This window comes from Capricornis sumatraensis, chromosome 16, assembly GCF_032405125.1.
Source record: "Capricornis sumatraensis isolate serow.1 chromosome 16, serow.2, whole genome shotgun sequence".
Classification (NCBI taxonomy): Eukaryota; Metazoa; Chordata; class Mammalia; order Artiodactyla; family Bovidae; genus Capricornis; species Capricornis sumatraensis.
In genome coordinates, this window is record NC_091084.1 from 66,595,844 (window position 1) to 66,613,916 (window position 18,073).

At 44.4% G+C, this 18,073-nt stretch overlaps 1 protein-coding gene across 2 annotated transcripts in view; it reads right to left on the reverse strand.

The window, feature by feature from the left end:
* Positions 1-18,073, reverse strand: part of PAMR1 (peptidase domain containing associated with muscle regeneration 1) — an 80,369-nt gene extending 62,296 nt beyond the window's left edge. For both annotated transcript variants that reach the window (XM_068988790.1, XM_068988789.1), the window contains exon 1: positions 17,966-18,073. In XM_068988790.1, the coding sequence (XP_068844891.1) occupies positions 17,966-18,038 (73 nt within the window). In that variant the 5' untranslated portion in view covers positions 18,039-18,073. The remainder of the gene's footprint in view (positions 1-17,965) is intronic.

The following is an 18,073-nucleotide window of genomic DNA, read 5'->3' on the forward strand; positions in this document are numbered from 1 at the left end:
TTCAAGGAGTAAGCGTCTTTTAATTTCATGGCTGCAGTCACCATCTGCAGTGATTTTAGAGCCCAGAAAAATAAAGTCTGACACTGTTTTCACCGTTTCCCCGTCTATTTGCCATGAATTGATGGTACCAGATGCCATGATCTTCGTTTTCTGAATGTTGAGCTTTAAGCCAACTTTTTCACTCTCCACTTTCACTTTCATCAAGAGGCTCTTTAGTTCCTCTTCACTTTCTGTCATAAGGGTGGTATCATCTGCATATCTGAGGTTATTGATATTTCTCCCAGCAATCTTGATTCCAGCCTGTGCTTCCTCCAGCCCAGCGTTTCTCATAATGTACTCTGCATATAAATTAAAAAAGCAGGGTGACAATATACAGCTTTGACATACTCCTTTTCCTATTTGGAACCAGTCTGTTGTTCCATGTCCAGTTCTAACTGTTGCATCCTGACCTGCATACAGGTTTCTCAAGAGGCAGGTCAGGTGGTCTGGTAGTCCCATCTCTTGAAGAATTCTCCACAGTTTATTGTGATCCACACAGTCAAAGGCTTTGGCATAGTCAATAAAGCAGAAATAGATGTTTTTCTGGAACTCTCTTGCTTGTTAAGGGGGGTTAAATAAAATAACAAATAAAAATCTATCATTTGCCAAGATAAGATCACTTCCCAGGAATATGGAAGTGAGGGAGGAGGATACAGGGTTAATGGTGTTACTGACTCAGCCCCTCTGGTCTGGTAAGTCCATCACTCTTACTTCTCACCTGGCTGGAAAAGAGACAGGAAAGTGCCCCAAAACATAGATGTAAGAAATGAACAGGTAAGTTTATTAAGAAATATTCTATGAAGAAATATTTAAAGTTGATCAGCTGAAGAGATCTGAAAATACAATAAGCAGACAAAAACAATCTCCTGGACTTTTCCTCCTCCAATTGTGACAAAGGGCACACTGGTCATTTGGCTTCAGATCTCCTGGAGGAAGAAATGGCAACCTACTGCAGTAGTCCTGCCTTGAAAATTTCATGGACAGAGGGTTCTGGTGGGCTACCATCCAAGGGATCGCAAAGAGCAACTGAGCACGCATGCATGAAAGTACAGATTTCAGGGAATTTCAATATGATGTTAAAAGCCAGTTACAAAAACTAGGATTTAAAGAAACACCAACAGTGGAAAAGCAGCTGAAGGTTTCCCTGCATGTATGCTAAAGCATTTTAATATTTGTTTAGCTAAAGTGCTTTTATACTGTTCATGCAATTTAGTTTTTAAAATGATCCAGCAAAATGGGTAATATTTTCTTGTAAGTTAAAATGAGTTACTCTGACCTCTTCACTTTATCAGTGAGGAAAAGAGCTAAGTAGGAAATAAGCAAAGAGAAATTCCAAAGGCATTTTTTAAGGGAATTCTGAGAAGAAAGGGAGGCCTGCAGAATTTCAGGTTTAGGGAAGACATGAGCAAGCCTGCTGCTGAGGGCAAAATAGACCGGGACAACCTCCAGTTTTTTGGGCTGCTGTAGGTGAACAAAGGTTACTTTGCTTTCCACATTTAAGAACAAAGCCTTACTTGTTGTCTAACCTAGGGATTGGTAAATGGTTTTTGTAAAGAGGCAGATACATTTTTCTTGGCATTTTAACTTTATCTTTTTAATTTTTTATTAATTTTTGTTGGAGTGTAGTTGCTTTCCAATGTTGTCTTAGTTTGTGGGTCATGAGGTCTCTGTGGCAACTACTCAATAGAAAATAGCCACAGATAACATATAAACAGATGTGCATGACAGTGTTTCAATAAAACTTTATTTACAAAAAAAAAGAACAGTCTTATTAAACTGCAAATGAGTTTTATCCTGCCAGTGCTTCCTAGGAAATAAGTACAAATTAAGCATCAAGAACTCACAGAGCACCACCTTGGAATCAACCAAGGCACCAAACAGTCAAGCACGTGCCCATAATCACATAGCAAAATTGAACTCACAAAGTTCCGGGCACATTATACATTCATTCATTTATCTCAACTTTTCCACTGGATAAAGTATTTATTTATTTATTTATTTATAAAACACTCTATGAAAAGTGAAAGTGTTAGTTGCTCAGTCATGTCAGACTCTTTGTGACCTTAGAGACTATATAGCCCACTAGGCTCGTCTCTCCCTGGAATTCCATAGGCAAGAATACTGGAGTGGTTTGCCATTCCCTTCTCCAAGATGGTCTTCCTGACCCAGGGATCAAAACTGGGTCTCCTGCATTGCAGGCAGATTCTTTACCATCTGAGCCACCAGGGAAACCCATAAAAGACCCTATACTTTAATAGAAAAGATTTCTTGTGAAGGCATCAAAAAAATAAAATTATACATAAAGTATTCAGAAATAACTTACCCTTCAATTATCATCTTTTAATTAACATATATATTCGCACATAGAAGCTAAAAGATGTGTACACAGTTTTCTTAACCTCTCAAAACTGGTAATCTACTATATTTTTGGCTTTCTTTAGAAACTGCTTTATTTCTTTACTTCGGGCATGAACATCTTCTCTTGACCTTGAGTAGTCCTGAGAAGTGATTTTAAATTGCCACATTATTTTGTGTGGACAAATGCTTCTCTTTCCTCTTTTTTTTTTTTTTTTTTGTAAAACAGGGTAAACAAATATCAAGAGAGTTGCAGAGTAGTGGGTTGGCCAAAAGTTCATAAAATCTTATGGAAAAACATGAACAAATACTTTGGCCAACCCAATACTTTGGTATCATAGGCTTTGCCCAAGCCCTTCCCCAGCTCCCATGCTTGGGGCAGCCCCCCTGAGTGGAGATTTCATTTATAATGGTCCAGCTCTGCTTTTTCCTGAATTCACGCTGGAAAACATAAGACACTTAACCTCTCAGTTCTGTCTTATTCATGCAAACACTAAGGCAATGAGAACAATGCCGACTGACTGGCACAGGTTCGGCTTTTGCTTATTTTAAAATTTTATTTATTTGTTTGTTTTTGGTTGTGCTGGGTCTTCGTTGCTGCTCAGGCTTTTCTCTCCTGGTGGTGAGCAGGGGCCACCCCCTAGTTGCCGTGCATGGGCTTCTCATTGCGGGGGTCTCTCATTGCAGCATGGGCTCCGGGGCAGAGGGCTTCAGTAGTTGCAGCCCCCGGGCTCTAGGGAATAGGTTCAGTAGTTGCAAAGCACCGGCTCAGTTGCTCCACAGCATGTGGGATCTTCCCAGATTAGGGACTGAACCCATGTCTCCAGCACTGGCAGGCGGATTCTTCACCACTGAGCCAGCAGGGAAGTCCAGGTTCAGTTTTTATAGATGTGGTGGAAAAGGTGAATGAATGAGTGAGAGAAAGCCGGCTGTCCTCAGGGCCTTCGGCATTGTTTCCGCAGCCTGGCAGCTAGCGCTAAGGCTCTCCAACACTGATACATTTCTCCTGCTGACAAGACGGAGAACACTTAATCCCTCAAACAACCAGGGCTTAACTCCACTGAAGGGCAGAAGGGGCAATAGAGTCCCCACAGCATCATCTCTGAGTAGCACACTTTTTCAACACCAGGTTTCAAGGAAGTAAGCTGACGCAGTAATTGTTCAGGCAAATCTGAAAAAAGTCAGAGACTTCTTGATGAAAACGTACGTCGGCCTGTTCCATACATGATGTCGGTTGTCAGACCAAAGGCCCAGGCTGAGGCCACCCCAGAAGGTGGCAAAGAAAGGGGCTTTCATCAAGGGCTCACTCCTCTTTGATGTTAGAACATACCTTTGTCTCCACTCAAAAACCCCGCAGCCCTCCCCTCTAACCACATTTAATGAAAATCTCCACTGACTGTTTTGCTGTCCTTCACATTATAAACCTAAGACCAGAGGGGGGGACAAAAAGATGTAGGAATCAGAGTCCTACACTGCGGCAGCTTGGGCTGCCCTCTCATCCCGACTCACTTCCCTGCCTCTTCTCAGGCTCTCTGAATGCCCCGTATTGATTTCTAACACAGCACATTCCTAACCACCTGAAGGTCTGACCGCCCACTCCATGGGGCTGATGACAGATGCCAGGCAAATCCCAGAAGGAAATGCTGTGAGTCAGGGGCGATGGAATGGTTACTAGGGCTCTTGATGACTCAGGATCTCCTCCTGCGACTTTGAAAACCACCCCACCACCAAGTGACTCTCAGTCCCGGCCTGGCTGGGTTCCCACCCTCAGCTGACCTTGGTCTTCCCCTTCTCATAGTTCCTCTTGGTAATAAGATAATGATAGCTGGAAAGCCAACACGTTCATCATCCCCTTTGGGTATCAGGAGTGATAAGTCTTTCAATAGACTCCCTAGAAACCTAGTTTGCAGGCATTAGTACATTGGGGAGGAAAGGGAAGCAAAAATCAATCTGTCACTTTCTTGCCCTCTCCATCCTTTATTAAGCACACTGCCCCACTCTGTCACGTCTCATTCGTTGTCCCCTCTCCCTGGGTCCCAGCCCCCACAAGAATGTACCCAAGCCTTTGAAACAAACCAGTTCACTGAATCCTCAGAGCCACCTTTCAAAGTAAGTATCATTTTCTTCATTTAACAGATGAGGACACTCAGGAACAGAATGGTAAATAAATTGTCCTAGGTGGCACAGCTTTCAGGTGAAAAAGCCAGCTCTTTCTAGGGCCAAAGTCTTATTCTTTTCAACACAATTCTTTGTTTCTAGAGAGTTCACAACTTTGACTTTACAGATCAAGAATGCATCACTGGCGAAGTGGACACACTTGAAAATTAGATTACTCAAATTTTAATACTGAATCTGCCTCTCAATTATGCTGCTGGACAATCACAAACAAGACATCTTGCTGCGGCATTTTCCCCGAATCTCAAGAGAATGGATGTAGATTGATGGGGTTGTTAATCTCACTGCAGTTAAACAGGCAATGAGCATAAAGTGCTTTGGAAGAAAAACTGCATGTTTGTTGAGACATTACCATTATTCTCTCTAGAATTAAAACACATCAACAGATAAACAAGATATGGTACGTATATATGTTGGAATATTACTCAGCCATAAAAAAAAGAATGAAATAATGCCATTTGCAGAAACATGGATGGACCTAGAAATTTTTACACTAAGTGAAGTAAGTCAGACAGAGAAAGAAAAAAATATATATCACTTATGTGTTGAATCTAATAAAAAATGATACAAATGAAGTTTTCTTACAGAACAGAAACAGATTCCCAGACCTGGAAATCAAATCTATGGTTACCAAAGGGGAAACACGGGGGGAAGTGATAAATTAGGAGACTGGGATTAATGTATACATATTACTATATATAAAACATAATTAACAAGGACTTACTGTATTCTGTAATAACCTATATGGGAAAAGAATCTGAAAAAGAATATATATATATATATATATATATATATATATATATATATATATATATATCTGACTCACTTTGCTGTACATTCTAATATATTCTAATGAAGTATAATTGATTTACAATATTGTGTTAATTTCAGGTTGTAAATCAACTATATTCCACAAAAAATTTTTTTAAAAGCCATCATACGTGTGGCTCAGATACAGATGGTTAAGGGAACAAAAGGGGTGAGTAACTGTCTCCCCCAGAGGCCCACACATACATGGCATTTCCAAGCAGTCTGTTCTTGTTTCTATCACGGCATTCTGAGTTCCTCCACCTTGCTTTTAGACTTCCTACTCTCTTCTCTCTAATACCTCCTCCTCCAGACGCCTATTTAAATAGGACATACCTCACCTCCTGCTGCTTCTCTTCTAGGAATAGAAATTCTACATCTATAGCCAAAGGGAATAAGACCCAAACTCGAGCATCTTGGAAGGGTCCCAAGTTGCCACTATCCTCAACAACTGTGCTAGAAATCCCTAGCACAGAAAGACAGCTGCTTCTGGGTTATTTCCAACACTGTAATATGAGCTGAATAGATTTTATTTTCTTAATTAGCATTGGCTACTAAAAATTTTTTAATAATGCACTTAAAAGTTCCTGGCAATAAAACTCAGCAAATATTATTCAAGCAAAGCATTAGAATGTATAAATTAAGAAACAATAAAACTTGGGAATTCCCTGACAGTCCAGTGGTTAGGACTCTTGAGCATTCATTGAAGAAGGTGCAGGTTCAATCCCTGGTCAGGTAACTAAGATCCCACAAGTTGCACGACACAGACAAAAATATATAAATATTTTTTTAAAGTAATACCAGAAAAGATATTTCCTTAAGAAAACAATAAAACTTATGCTTACCCTAAAAATCTAATCTGGATTTCCTCAGACATAAAAACAATCCCACCTGTTCCCCAATTCTCCACATGTTGAAAACCTTCTTTCTGAGCCAGAGTCTGCCAGGGCTCTATGGGGACCTTGGTCAACCACATCCCTTTGCCAGGAGCCTCCAGAGTCAGTGTTACTGTCTTCATGTTCAGGTTCACTGATGCCAAGCAGAAGCCAGATTTTCCTTCTACCAAAGGCAGATGGCCAAGAGCAGATGTCAGGCTGAACGAGGGTGATGCACTTATAATGGTATGTCCTATGGTTCACTCAGCCCTAAGTTGACAGCGGCTTCATGCAGGCTAGTCCTCGTTATAGCTGCCTCCCCCAGCTCTACAAGCTTGAACAAGATGAAGGGGAACTTCTTTTGGCCTGAGGATTCCTGGCTGGCTCTACCCTTGAATCACAACAGGTGGCCATGGGCACCATCTCATGTTTGGGAGACAACATCACTGACCCAGAATCACCCACTCTGCAAGACACTAGCCCCTCAAATCCCTGCAAGAATCCAGCACATGGACAAACCTAGGCATGTGGAAAGAATTTCAGCCTAAGGTTGGAAGGCAGATGCATGATAAAAGCAGGGGAGAAAGCAAGTCTCAGAGAAATAAACATACGGTGAACCTTTTGGAATTTTTTTTTTTCTGACACAGAGTCACAGATGACTAGGATAGGACTGTGCACCAAGATGAAGTGAGCCTGAAAAGGACCATGTAAATTCCAGCCTACTAAAGATAGAATACCCAATACTTCTCCTTAATTCCTTCTGTGCTAGTGGGAAAAATACTAGAAAAGAGAGGAGCAGAAGATGACTTTAATTTCCCGAGTACTCCTTTTTGCAAAGCAGTATACTGAATAAGCTATCTCCCTCTCTCTCTCTCTCTCTCTTTTTTCTTTGGCTGTTCCATGTAGCATGCAGGATCTTAGTTCCCTAACCAGGGATCAAACCCTCACCCCCTGCAGTGAAAGCTCAGTCTTAACCACTGGACCACCTAGAGATTGTCACACTAAATGAAGTAAGCCAGACAGAGAAAGACAAATATGATATGATATCACTTATATGTAGAATCTAAAAACAAGGTTACAAATGAATTTATCTACAAAATAAAGTTACAGATGTACAAAATAAACTTATGGTCACTGAAGGGTAAGGAAGAGGGAGGGTAAATTGGAAGGAAGGGATAAATCAAAGATTGGGGTTGGCACATAGACACTGCTGCTGCTGCTGCTGCTGCTGCTGCTGCTGCTAAGTTGCGACCCCAGAGACGGCAGCCCACCAGGCTCCCCCGTTCTTGGGATTCTCCAGGCAAGAACACTGGAGTGGGTTGCCATTTCCTTCTCCAATGCATGAAACTGAAAAGTGAAAGTGAAGTTGCTCCAGTCATGTCCGACTCTTAGCGACCCCATGGACTGCAGCCTTCCAGGCTCCTCTGCCCATGGGATTTTCCAGGCAAGAGTACTGGAGTAGGGTGCCAGTGCCTTAAAATAGATAACTAAAAAGGACCTACTCTATATCACAGGGAACTCTAGTCAACATTCTGTAATGGCCTATATGGGGAAAGAATCTAAAAAAGAGTGGACATGTGGATATGTATAGCAGATTCATTTTGCTGTCCACCTGAAGCTAACACATTGTAAATCAACTATACTTGGTTTTCTCTTTCTAACTTAACTTCACTCTGTATGACAGACTCTAGGTTCATCTACATCATTACAAGTGACTCAGTTTTATTCCTTTTTATGGCTCAGTACTACTCCAGAACCTGCTATATAGCACAGAGAGCTCAGCTCAGTACTCTGTGATGACCTAGAGGGATGGGATGGGGAGGGTAAGGGGAGGCTCAAGAGGGATGGGACGTAAGTATACATATAGCTGATTCGTGCTGTTAGAGAGCAGAAACCAACACAGCATTGTAAAGCAATTACACTCCAAACAAAAATTAAAAAAAATAAATAAATCAACTATATCCCAATAATAATTTAAAAGTAAATAGGTTATCTCATTTGTGTGTGTTAGTCGCTCAGTCATGTCCAACTCTTTGCGATGCCAGGGACCGCAGCCTTCCAGGTTCCTCTGTCCATGGCATTCTCCAGCCAGGAATACTGGAGTGGGTCGCCATTCCCTTCTCAAACTCAAATAAAGACACTATTATTCTCAGCGTACAGGTTGGAAGGTGGTTGGAAGGTTGGAAGTGAGCAGGACGACAGACTTCCTGTCTGTCTCTCAGCAGAAGTCCAAAGAGACGCTCCAATTTTGTAGATTTTCAAATTCCCTTCTTACCTTATCCTCCATAATGGTGAGAGAAATATTCTTCAATGTTTTACTCATTATGGACAAGAGACCTCAGTTTTCCAAACTGTATTCCATGGAGTGCTAAATCCACTGATGGTATAAGGTATGACATGAAAGAGGTTAAGTAATTTTCCAAGAAAAGAGCCATAAATGATGGAGGCAGGATTCAAACTCTGGCCCATGTTTTAAATCATAATACTCTACACCCCACGTTTATACACGTCCACCCATATACACACGTAAGTGTATATATAACTATATCTATTTCCTAAAGGAAATCAATCCTGAATATTCACTGGAAGGACTGATGCTGAAGCTGAAGCTCCAATACTTTGGCCATCTGATGCTCAGATGACAGAGCTGACAAATTGGAAAAGATCCTGATGTTGGGAAAGATTGAAGGCAGAAGGAGAAGGGGACGACAGATGATAAGATGGTTGGATGGCATCATCGACTCAATGGACATGAGTTTGAGCAGACTCCAGGAGACAGTGAAGGACAGGGAAGCCTGGTGTGCTGCAGTCTGTGGGGTCACAAAGAGTCAGACACTACTGAGCAATGGAACAACAACAACCATACCTATACTTTTATTTTTCTGTGTGCATGTATATTCAAACTGGAACACATCCATACTAAGATATCAGCATCAAGAACGAAATACATAAAATGGCCAGGAAGAGCTAAATCTTTGCTGAGAAGGTTATGGGTTGGGCAGAAAACCCTTAAAAGGAATAGCTGCTTTATTCCTTATCCACTGTAGTCATCCAATCTGAAGCAAGTCTGGGCAGAGACAGGAGGCAGGCAACGGGAGGGCTAAGGGAGAAACCGTGCTGCACGACAACAAGAACAACATTTAGGAAAGGGAGGAATAAAGCTGTTCCCAGAAACAGCAGACAAGGGTTGATGAACAGCTCAAACTCACGTGCTGTCTCTATGGGATACAGCACCAGTGTAAACAGCCCAGACGCTTCCGGGCTGTACAAATCAGGATCATGGTGCCTGAGCTATACCCAAACTAGCAGACAGGAGGATAAATAAGAAAAGATTGGAGACAAACCAACATGTGTGTTGCGGTGGGGGGAGGTTAACTGGTAACGAATGGACTTGGATCTTGAACTCAGTGTTCCCAGGAGCTAGAAGGATGTGAGAATATTCTCCTCATTTTTGAAGTGGGGACAGGGTAACTGTCACCAAGGTTACAACCTAAGTGGGGAAGTCAAGTCATAGCTCTAACCGCTCCCTGGGACTGTCTCATCACCACGTGCACCTTAATCAGAGTCACACCTCATTCCGCCCAGTGATCCCAGGGCAGTCACATTACTGTGAGCACCTTGTAGACGAGGAATAAGCTTTCTTGGTGAACTACGCAGGTCGACGCTGGTGAGGGCTTTTATCACAGCAACAGGTCCGGGATCATCCCAATGGTTCTTTCAACGTCTCAGCAAGTGTGACGTGAGCAGGACGACAGACTTCCTGTATGTCTCTCAGCAGAAGTCCAAAGAGACGCTCCAATTTTGTAGATTTTCAAATTCCCTTCTTACCTTGTCCTCCATAATGGTGAGAGAGATATTCTTCAATGTTTTACTCATTATGGACAAGAGACCTGAGTTTTCCAAACTGTATTCCATGGAGTGCTAAATCCACTGATGGTATAAGGTATGACATGAAAAGAGGTTCTGCCGCTGAACAACTTTTTAAACGCTAGTAACAGCTTGCTTTATTGTAGGGCTTTGCCGAGCCTATAATATTCTTTGTACCAAGTTAATTCCCACATTCCCCAAACTTATTTCACCATGACATCCTAGGTTTTATTATTTCTGCTGAATATCCTTTAATATTAGTATCTCATGAAACCTACTTTGGAAAACACCAGGCTAGACCATGAGCTCTCTCAACAGATTACAAGTGTCTTTAGGAAAAGGACTGGTCTCATTCATCCTGCTATCTCCAGTCTGTTGAATAAATATACGAATGCAGACACATCAGGCATATGTGATTTCAGGGTCAGGTTATTTGTGACAAAGACTGCTGTTAGAAATGGCTCCTGCTATGACCTTTTGGAGTCTATTTTACAGGGAATCCATTTGGGCCACTTCTGTTGTTTAGTCACTCAATCGTGTCTGACTCTTTGCGACCCCAAGACCTGTAGCCTGCCAGGCTCCTCTGTCCATGGGATTTCCCAGGCAAGAATAGTAAAGTGGGTTGCCATTTCCTCCTCCAGGAGATCTTCCTGACCCAGGGATCAAACTTGAGTCTCCTGCATTGGCAGGTGGATTCTATACCACTGAGCCACAAGGGAAGCCCCAATTGGGTCCATTACTATTACATATATTTTGCTTTTCGGTGTATTACGGTTTGTCTCTCATTTCCATGAAGACTTGAATATTCACTTGTTCTGTTCTACCAGTGAATTGGCCAGGGGAGCCAGGTTTGCACAGAAAGGAGGCTGAACATCACTTAGAAGCAGGCAGTGGACCACCCAGTGGGAGGCAGAAAGCCAAACAAGAAAGAAGTAAGGCAATAAAGATTCTTTATACCAGCCAAGCCCTTCCTTCTGCTTGCATCCCAGGTGAGTGAAGAGGTATATTAGAAAATATGGGAGTAGATGCTACCAGCCAGAAGCTAAGCTCAGGCAACTCATCCTGGGCATCCTAGGTGTTCTCCACCATCACTACTGACTTCCAAAGTGGGGTCGCACAATATAGGGGATTAACTGATCATCTTCAAAGGAATCCTGTGAAGTAAACTGGCGTAGAACTGGGTTTGGAAAACTGACACTTCAGTTCGCCGAAGTCCTCAAATGACTTGATTTGAGGCACACCAGGCCAACATCCCTCCTCCACCCAGTGGTTTTCCATTAAGCTAGCTGGAAATTTATTTTAACCAATCATAAATTCAGCTTATGAGGACAATTGCTGCACCTCCCCATGAGCTAAAGTCGCCTGAATGTGTTCCTCACTCTGTTCTGGCAGCAGCAGCCCTGGTTTTCCAATCACCAAATCAACTGACCAGACTTCTAGTTACCGACACTCGCTGCCAAACCACTAACTCAGCCCCCTGAAACAGCCAGAGTCTCGGAGAGGACAGTGATAAAGATGCCTACACTGCAGGGATAAAGGCATGTCCCCAACTCCAGAGGTAGAAGGTGACAGAAACGTGTGTCTTCACGTGGGCTCTCTTAACCACTCGACAAAAGACCCAAAAGACAGCAGATCCTCATTCAAGGTTGAAATGAACTGGTTAAAATCCATCTCAGTATTAATGGAGGGAGGCCGCATCTCCATCCCCTGCAATATCCATCAGCTGCGTTCTGCCAAAAAAAGAAGAAAGAAAAATGCCTCCCCTTATTCATGCCAGGCCTGCTGCTTCTGTTCCATCACCTAAGAATTTACACATTGAGGATCTTGACAGAATAAATCCATAAAAGACTAGTGCTCCACAGTCTCGGGGCCAGGCATGAAGCATGTCTCATCCTTAACTCTGTTGCTCCACAAACAGAAACGTGATTTTGATTTTAAAATTTGACCATGAGACAAAGAAATTCTCACTTCCCATGTCTAATCATAATGAGATGCATGTGCCTGTGGACAGCTACCCAGAAGTGAGTGGGATTTGCGATCTGCTTAACATTCCTGTTTCCTCTAGAAAATGGCTCCTCTTGGGTTCCACGTGGTCCCATGGGGAGTGCTGAGGTCTCTCCCTCGTCACTCACATCCATTCGGCCTCCACGGTGGTGAGCATGTGACCTTGCTGACTCAGGGGCCGGGGAATATCAGCTCTTGGAATATCCACAGGATAACCAGAACTCTTTACTATCACCACGATCCTTATGATTTGGCCAAAATACAGACAGACGATCTACCACAGTTGGACCCACTACTTTCTATAGCGGTGTGACTGCTTTGGTGTATGCATTATGGGGTCAGACCGGGTTCAAAACACTGACGTCCAGCTCTGAGACCTGGGCAGGTACTGTACCTCTCTCAGTATGTGAACGAGGGATAATGACTACTCACCTTGTAGGTATGTTGTGAGGATTAAATGAATGCATGTAAAACATATAGGAGAATGCTTGGTATTTACCACAAATACCAGTAGATTATCTGGGATCTGGTCCCTTAGGTATGAGGCTTCCTCCACGGGTGTTTCCACCATTACAGGTGAAATATCTGATGTGCAGCCCTACTCACTCCACTCTCAGCCCACACAGGCTCTGTGTCTGTATCACAAATAACAACCGAGAACAATAAAAGGAACAGCGTTGGGCGGTGAGTAGCAGAAAGTCCCATTGGTTCAGAGAAATATCTCCAGCCAACTCTAATTCTCTACCTTCCCTGAATGGTTTTGTTCATAGATATGAAGTTTGACTTTTCCTGCATTTTACTTCTTTCTCTCCATTATAAACCTAATGCTTTGGCCCAGATCTTGGGATGACTGACAAACAGAACTCCTTAAACACAGACCAGGCTTGAAATCTGATAACTTTCTGCCACTGATCTGGTAGCTTTCAAAGCTCCAGCTGGCCTCAGGGTCCTCTGCCCTGGAATTCAGGAATTAGAAAATGTAAACACTGCATTTCCCTCCCCTTTAAAATAAAATGAGAGGGTTCTGGGCTCTTGTGACTTTCAAATATCCACAAAGTGGGTGTGACAGGTCCTCCCACATGAGGGGAGGAGCAGGGTATCACTTTCCCTCATTTATTACTGAAATGTGCACCCTTCTCCCCAAATCAATTGCAGCTTCTAGAAATAGGCTCAAAAAAGGCAGGTAGAGAGGTTTTCTCTTGCATCGGGATCGGGCACCCCTAGGAGAGCAGACGGAAATAATTTTCTGACTTAAGGCCAATCATTAGGTCCTCCAGACACCATGAGACGCCATAATCTCAGCCGTTGCAGTCTAGCCAGGGTAACCCAGATGCAGATAAATTTAAGTCAAACCCACAGTCCCTGCCAGTAGCATTCCAAAGCCCTCCCTAAGGCTTCTGGATATTTCTAAGGGACTTACATGCTCCAGGTCATCTCTGCCTCTGGGTCCAAAGGTGCTTTGTCCCCAGCTTACTGACCCAAATATAACACCCAACCTCACCCTCAACTTCAACCAACAGCCCACCCTCAAGGGCATTCATAAAACATTTTACTGGTGGTCATAGAGGTGAGATTGTGTTCCACAACATACACAAGTGAAAATATATTTATGTTCCTGTCAGCTGCAAAATGCTCATTTGTTCTTCTCCGCATTCAGCACCCAGCTTTCCACTTTTTCTCTTTCACATCCCATTTCTCCCCCCATCCCTCCCAGGAACAGAGGTCAACAAGGCAAATATAAGCAGGGACCAGCAGGTAAGACACCTGTGAACTGAGAAGTGGGGTGTCAGACCAGACAGAGGACCCAGCCCACCTCAAAGCATTCAGGTTCAAAACCTTTCAAGCACTATACCTTGCTAAATACTTCTGCAGACCTTTACCCAAAGGCTGCCAGTCCTTCCATGTTATAGTCTCCCTCTTTGCCAGAGTCACCCCACAACACAACAACAGCGCCACCCACATGAGAGAGAGCAAGGACCCTCTCCTGCCACGTGTGTCCTGAAACCACGCCACGATCACATGCGCGTCAGTGTAGGAGGCTGTTAGCTGTGTGAGTCTGTCAGCCGGGTACCAGGTGAGCTTGACTCAGGAATCTGACAGTCTGGGCTCACCCCAGGCTCCACTAATCTTGTGTTTTCTTTTTATCATTATTGCTGTACTGTGCTAAGTCACTTCAGTTGTGTCCAACTCTTTGCGACCCCATGGACTGTAGCCTGCCAGGCTCCTCTGTCCATGGGGTTCACCAGGCAAGAATACTGGATTGGGTTGCCATTTCCTTCTTCAGGGGATCTTCCAGGCCCAGGAACTGAACCTGCATCTCTTTATATCTCCTGCATTGGCAGGCAGGTTCTTTACCACTAGCACCACCTGGGAATCATTTCTGCAGCAAGATGTAAATAACAGACTTACCATTTTAATCACCTTTAAGTGTACAGTCCAATGGCCTGTGTAACCATCACTGCTATACATCTCCAGAATGTTATCATCAGATCACTGACACTCTACACCCATTAAAAACTCTCCAATCCCTCCTCCTCCAGCCCCTGGTAACCACTGTTCTACTTTCTGCCTTTATGAATTTGACTCCTCTAGGCACCTCACATAAATGGAATCATACAGCATTTATCTTTTTGTGTCTGGGTTCTTTCACTTAAGCATCATGTTTTCAAGGCTCATCCACGTTGTCATTTTAACCAGAACTTCACTCCTTTTTAAGGCTGAATAGTATTCCATTGTGTGTATAGACCCACATTCTGTTTACCCACACATGGGTTGTTTCTCCCTTTTGGCTGCTGGCAATAGTGTTGCAGTGGACTCGGGTGTGTGAATATTTGCAGGAGTTTCAGTTTTCACTTATTTTGAGTCTATTCCCAGAGGTGGAACTGCTATATCAAATGTTTCACTCTTCCAGGAACCCTGCCTATGTATCTTTGAACAGGGTACATACCCTCTCTAAACCCCATCTGGGGAATAACAGCACCTGCCCTGCTTCAGTTTAAACACTGAGCTCATCATAAATGCTCAGATGTTTACTCTCCTCCTCCTCTGCCTTTGAGGTACTCTGACCAAATGATCTCTCCAGTCACTCCTAGCTCCTGAAACCCATGATCCCACCATCAAATTATTTCCCTGTTGGAAAAGCTAGGAGTTCTCAGAGTATATATCAAGGGAAAACCCTCTTCATAGTCCCCACAAAAATCTAGCTCTGCCAAGAAGGCCCAATTTTCATAGCTCGAGTCTCCTTGGAATTTGCTAACACATCCCATTATAAACCAACATCTAATTTTTCTTGCCACTCCTTCCCCCTTGCTTTCTTTCCACATTCCCTTTCTGTACTGGTTGCTCCTGCCCACTGCATATCTGGGCTTCAAATTATCCTCCCCGGTTGCCTGGATGCTCGCTCCGCACCAATGTCTGTTGGAAGCAACACTTGTGAAGTTATTCATGTGAAAGCTTCATTCCCCAGAGTCACATCTTTTCAATGAGTTGTTCCTTTTAGGCTGGATCCTGCTGGCAGAGCTACTGCTATTTGGTGAAGTCAGTGGAATTGGGTTTCTCCCCTCACATGCTGTTTGTGTTGGGTTATCACTTGGCCTGATGTTTGGATTCTCATCCTCAGACACGTGTCCCGAGTCGATGAGCAACAACCGTCTGCCGTGCCATCCCAGTGGATGTTTACATTTCATCAAATGCTCTTTTTAGAAAAGTAATTAGAGGAAATATGCTGCTAAGCTTTCCTTGACGGGGGCCAGATTCAGAATTCCAGCAGGGAGTGGACTCACTCGCTCACAACTTGAAATATTTTCCTTCTCCACTCCATCCCTCTGTGCTCCCTTTAAACGTGAATGTTCGACAGACAATGAAATAGCCTTGCTCTCCGGCTCAGTCAGCAGCTTGGCTGCCCAGAGACCACGCACACTCCCTGAAGCTCTTCTTTTCTGTTTGGCTTTTTTGTTGTTGTTAGTTTTGTTTTGGTCTCTAAGTTGCGTCCGACTCTTTACGACCCCATGGACTGTAGCCCGCCAGGCTCCTCTGTCCATGGAATTCACCAGGCAAGAGTACCGGACTGGGTTGCCCTTTCCTTCTCCAGAGGATCTCCCTCACCCAAGGATTGAACCCCTGTCTCCTGCATTGGCAGGCGATTCTTTACCAGAGTCAGCTTTCTTTCCTGAGTAAAAGGTATCAGAGAGTCTCAGGTCAGGGATAAACGGGTTTTTCAGATGCTGGGCAAGGAAAAAGGGGCGGCTGAGCTTTAGTTTTCAGCTTTTATGGGTTTCAGCCATCTCACCTGCCACGTTAGAAAAAGAGATGCAGGGACAAGAAAACTAAACCTGGGAGCCTGACACTATCGGAGGAAGCAGGCTCCTCTGGAGTTGGGCTTGGGCTGCCGTGCCCTGGAACGTTGGCTCCAAACGGCAGAGGTGGAACAGGGACAAGTCTTAAGGAAAAGTCACCAACTAAACCCCGGGCAAGTGGCTGGGTTAAAGGATTATCAGACTCCACCCTCCCGGGCTCCTTCTCCCTATATTATTGGGCTGTTCCGGATACCAGTAAGGCAAAATTCAAACGAAACACTCTTCAGCTTGAGAGTAAATCAGCAAGGAAGATTTCACCTGGGGCTGGCAGGTAGATGGAAAGTGTTGACTGAAATGGGGGGGAGGGGTGTGTGTGCTTTTCATGTATCTCGGTTTTTGTTCCTTCACCATGAAGCGACGTGTGCCGAGGTCCAGCTTCCCTTCTACAGTAGCTGATGGCTTTCTACACCCTCACCACCCAACTTACTGTTCCATTGTTGGGCGCTTGCCAGCTCCATGCAGCAGCGAAGCACCCGCTTCCTAAGTAAAGCAAAGGTGACAGGTCCCCAGCACAGGGGGCAGGGAACCCCCACAGAGGGGAGTAGCAAAGGCTCATACACTCCCTGCTCCTCCACAAAGCTGCCCTGTTTTATCCCCTGTGCCTCTTACCTCCTGAGCGCTCACCTTGCCTCCTGACACCTGTCTCCTCTAGCCATAGAGGGCCATATGCTCCTAAGAAGTCCTCCTTCCCCGCCTGCCCAGCAGCAGTCACAGGACAAGCCTGCTCTCCCCTTGCTTCTGCTGGGTCAGGAGGCTCCCAAGAGCTCTGTCTGGGTCTTATTTCAACCTCACTTGCCCCAGGAACCTATCTGACGTGGGTTTGTGGCTCAGAAAATGACATGTGAAAAACACAGAAGCCACAGTTCTTTCTAAATAAACTCTGCGCATCCCCAAAATCAACTTGCACTCTTCACCCCGGCCTTTTCTTCTTTCTCATCCTTATCGGAAAGGAAGTGTATATATGCTGAGTGAGCACCTCTCCCTTGCTGGGAATCTGTTCTGAACGCTTGTGCTGTGAGATTTCCTCAACAAGATGCTTCAGGAAAAACACCCTCGCTGCAAGCCCTGCTCTTATTCACCTCTTTCCTCCCAGCTCACCTGGGAGGGGGCTTTTTCCAGGTAGAGATTTGGCTTTTGCATGTCAGAGGGGTCACCTGAGCCTGGGTAGAACCCCAGCGATAATTTTGTGCTTTAAAAAGCTTTAAAAAAAAAAAAAGGCACATAAAACGGAAGCTGGTACATTTCCTGAGGCAGTTCAGTCCCACAAGTTGGGATGGCAGAAAAAAAACGGTGTCACGTTCTTAGAAAGAAAGAGGGACACTTCAGCACCACCAGCCAACCCCCCAAGATTCCCACTAGAAGAAAGCTCACCACCACCACCCACAGACACACAAGCACCTTCTCTTGGGACACCCCGCTCCTGCCCCCTAACTAACCCCAGGAGACAAAAGTCCCCTCCTGGGGGCTCCTGAATGCGACCCACAGTACCTCTTGGCAAGGACGAGATGAGAAGGAGCTGCAGGAAAGTAAGCCCCAGCTGCGGCCACCAGCCCAGCTCCATCGTTCCCGCGGCGGTGCCCGGAGTGACTGCTGGGG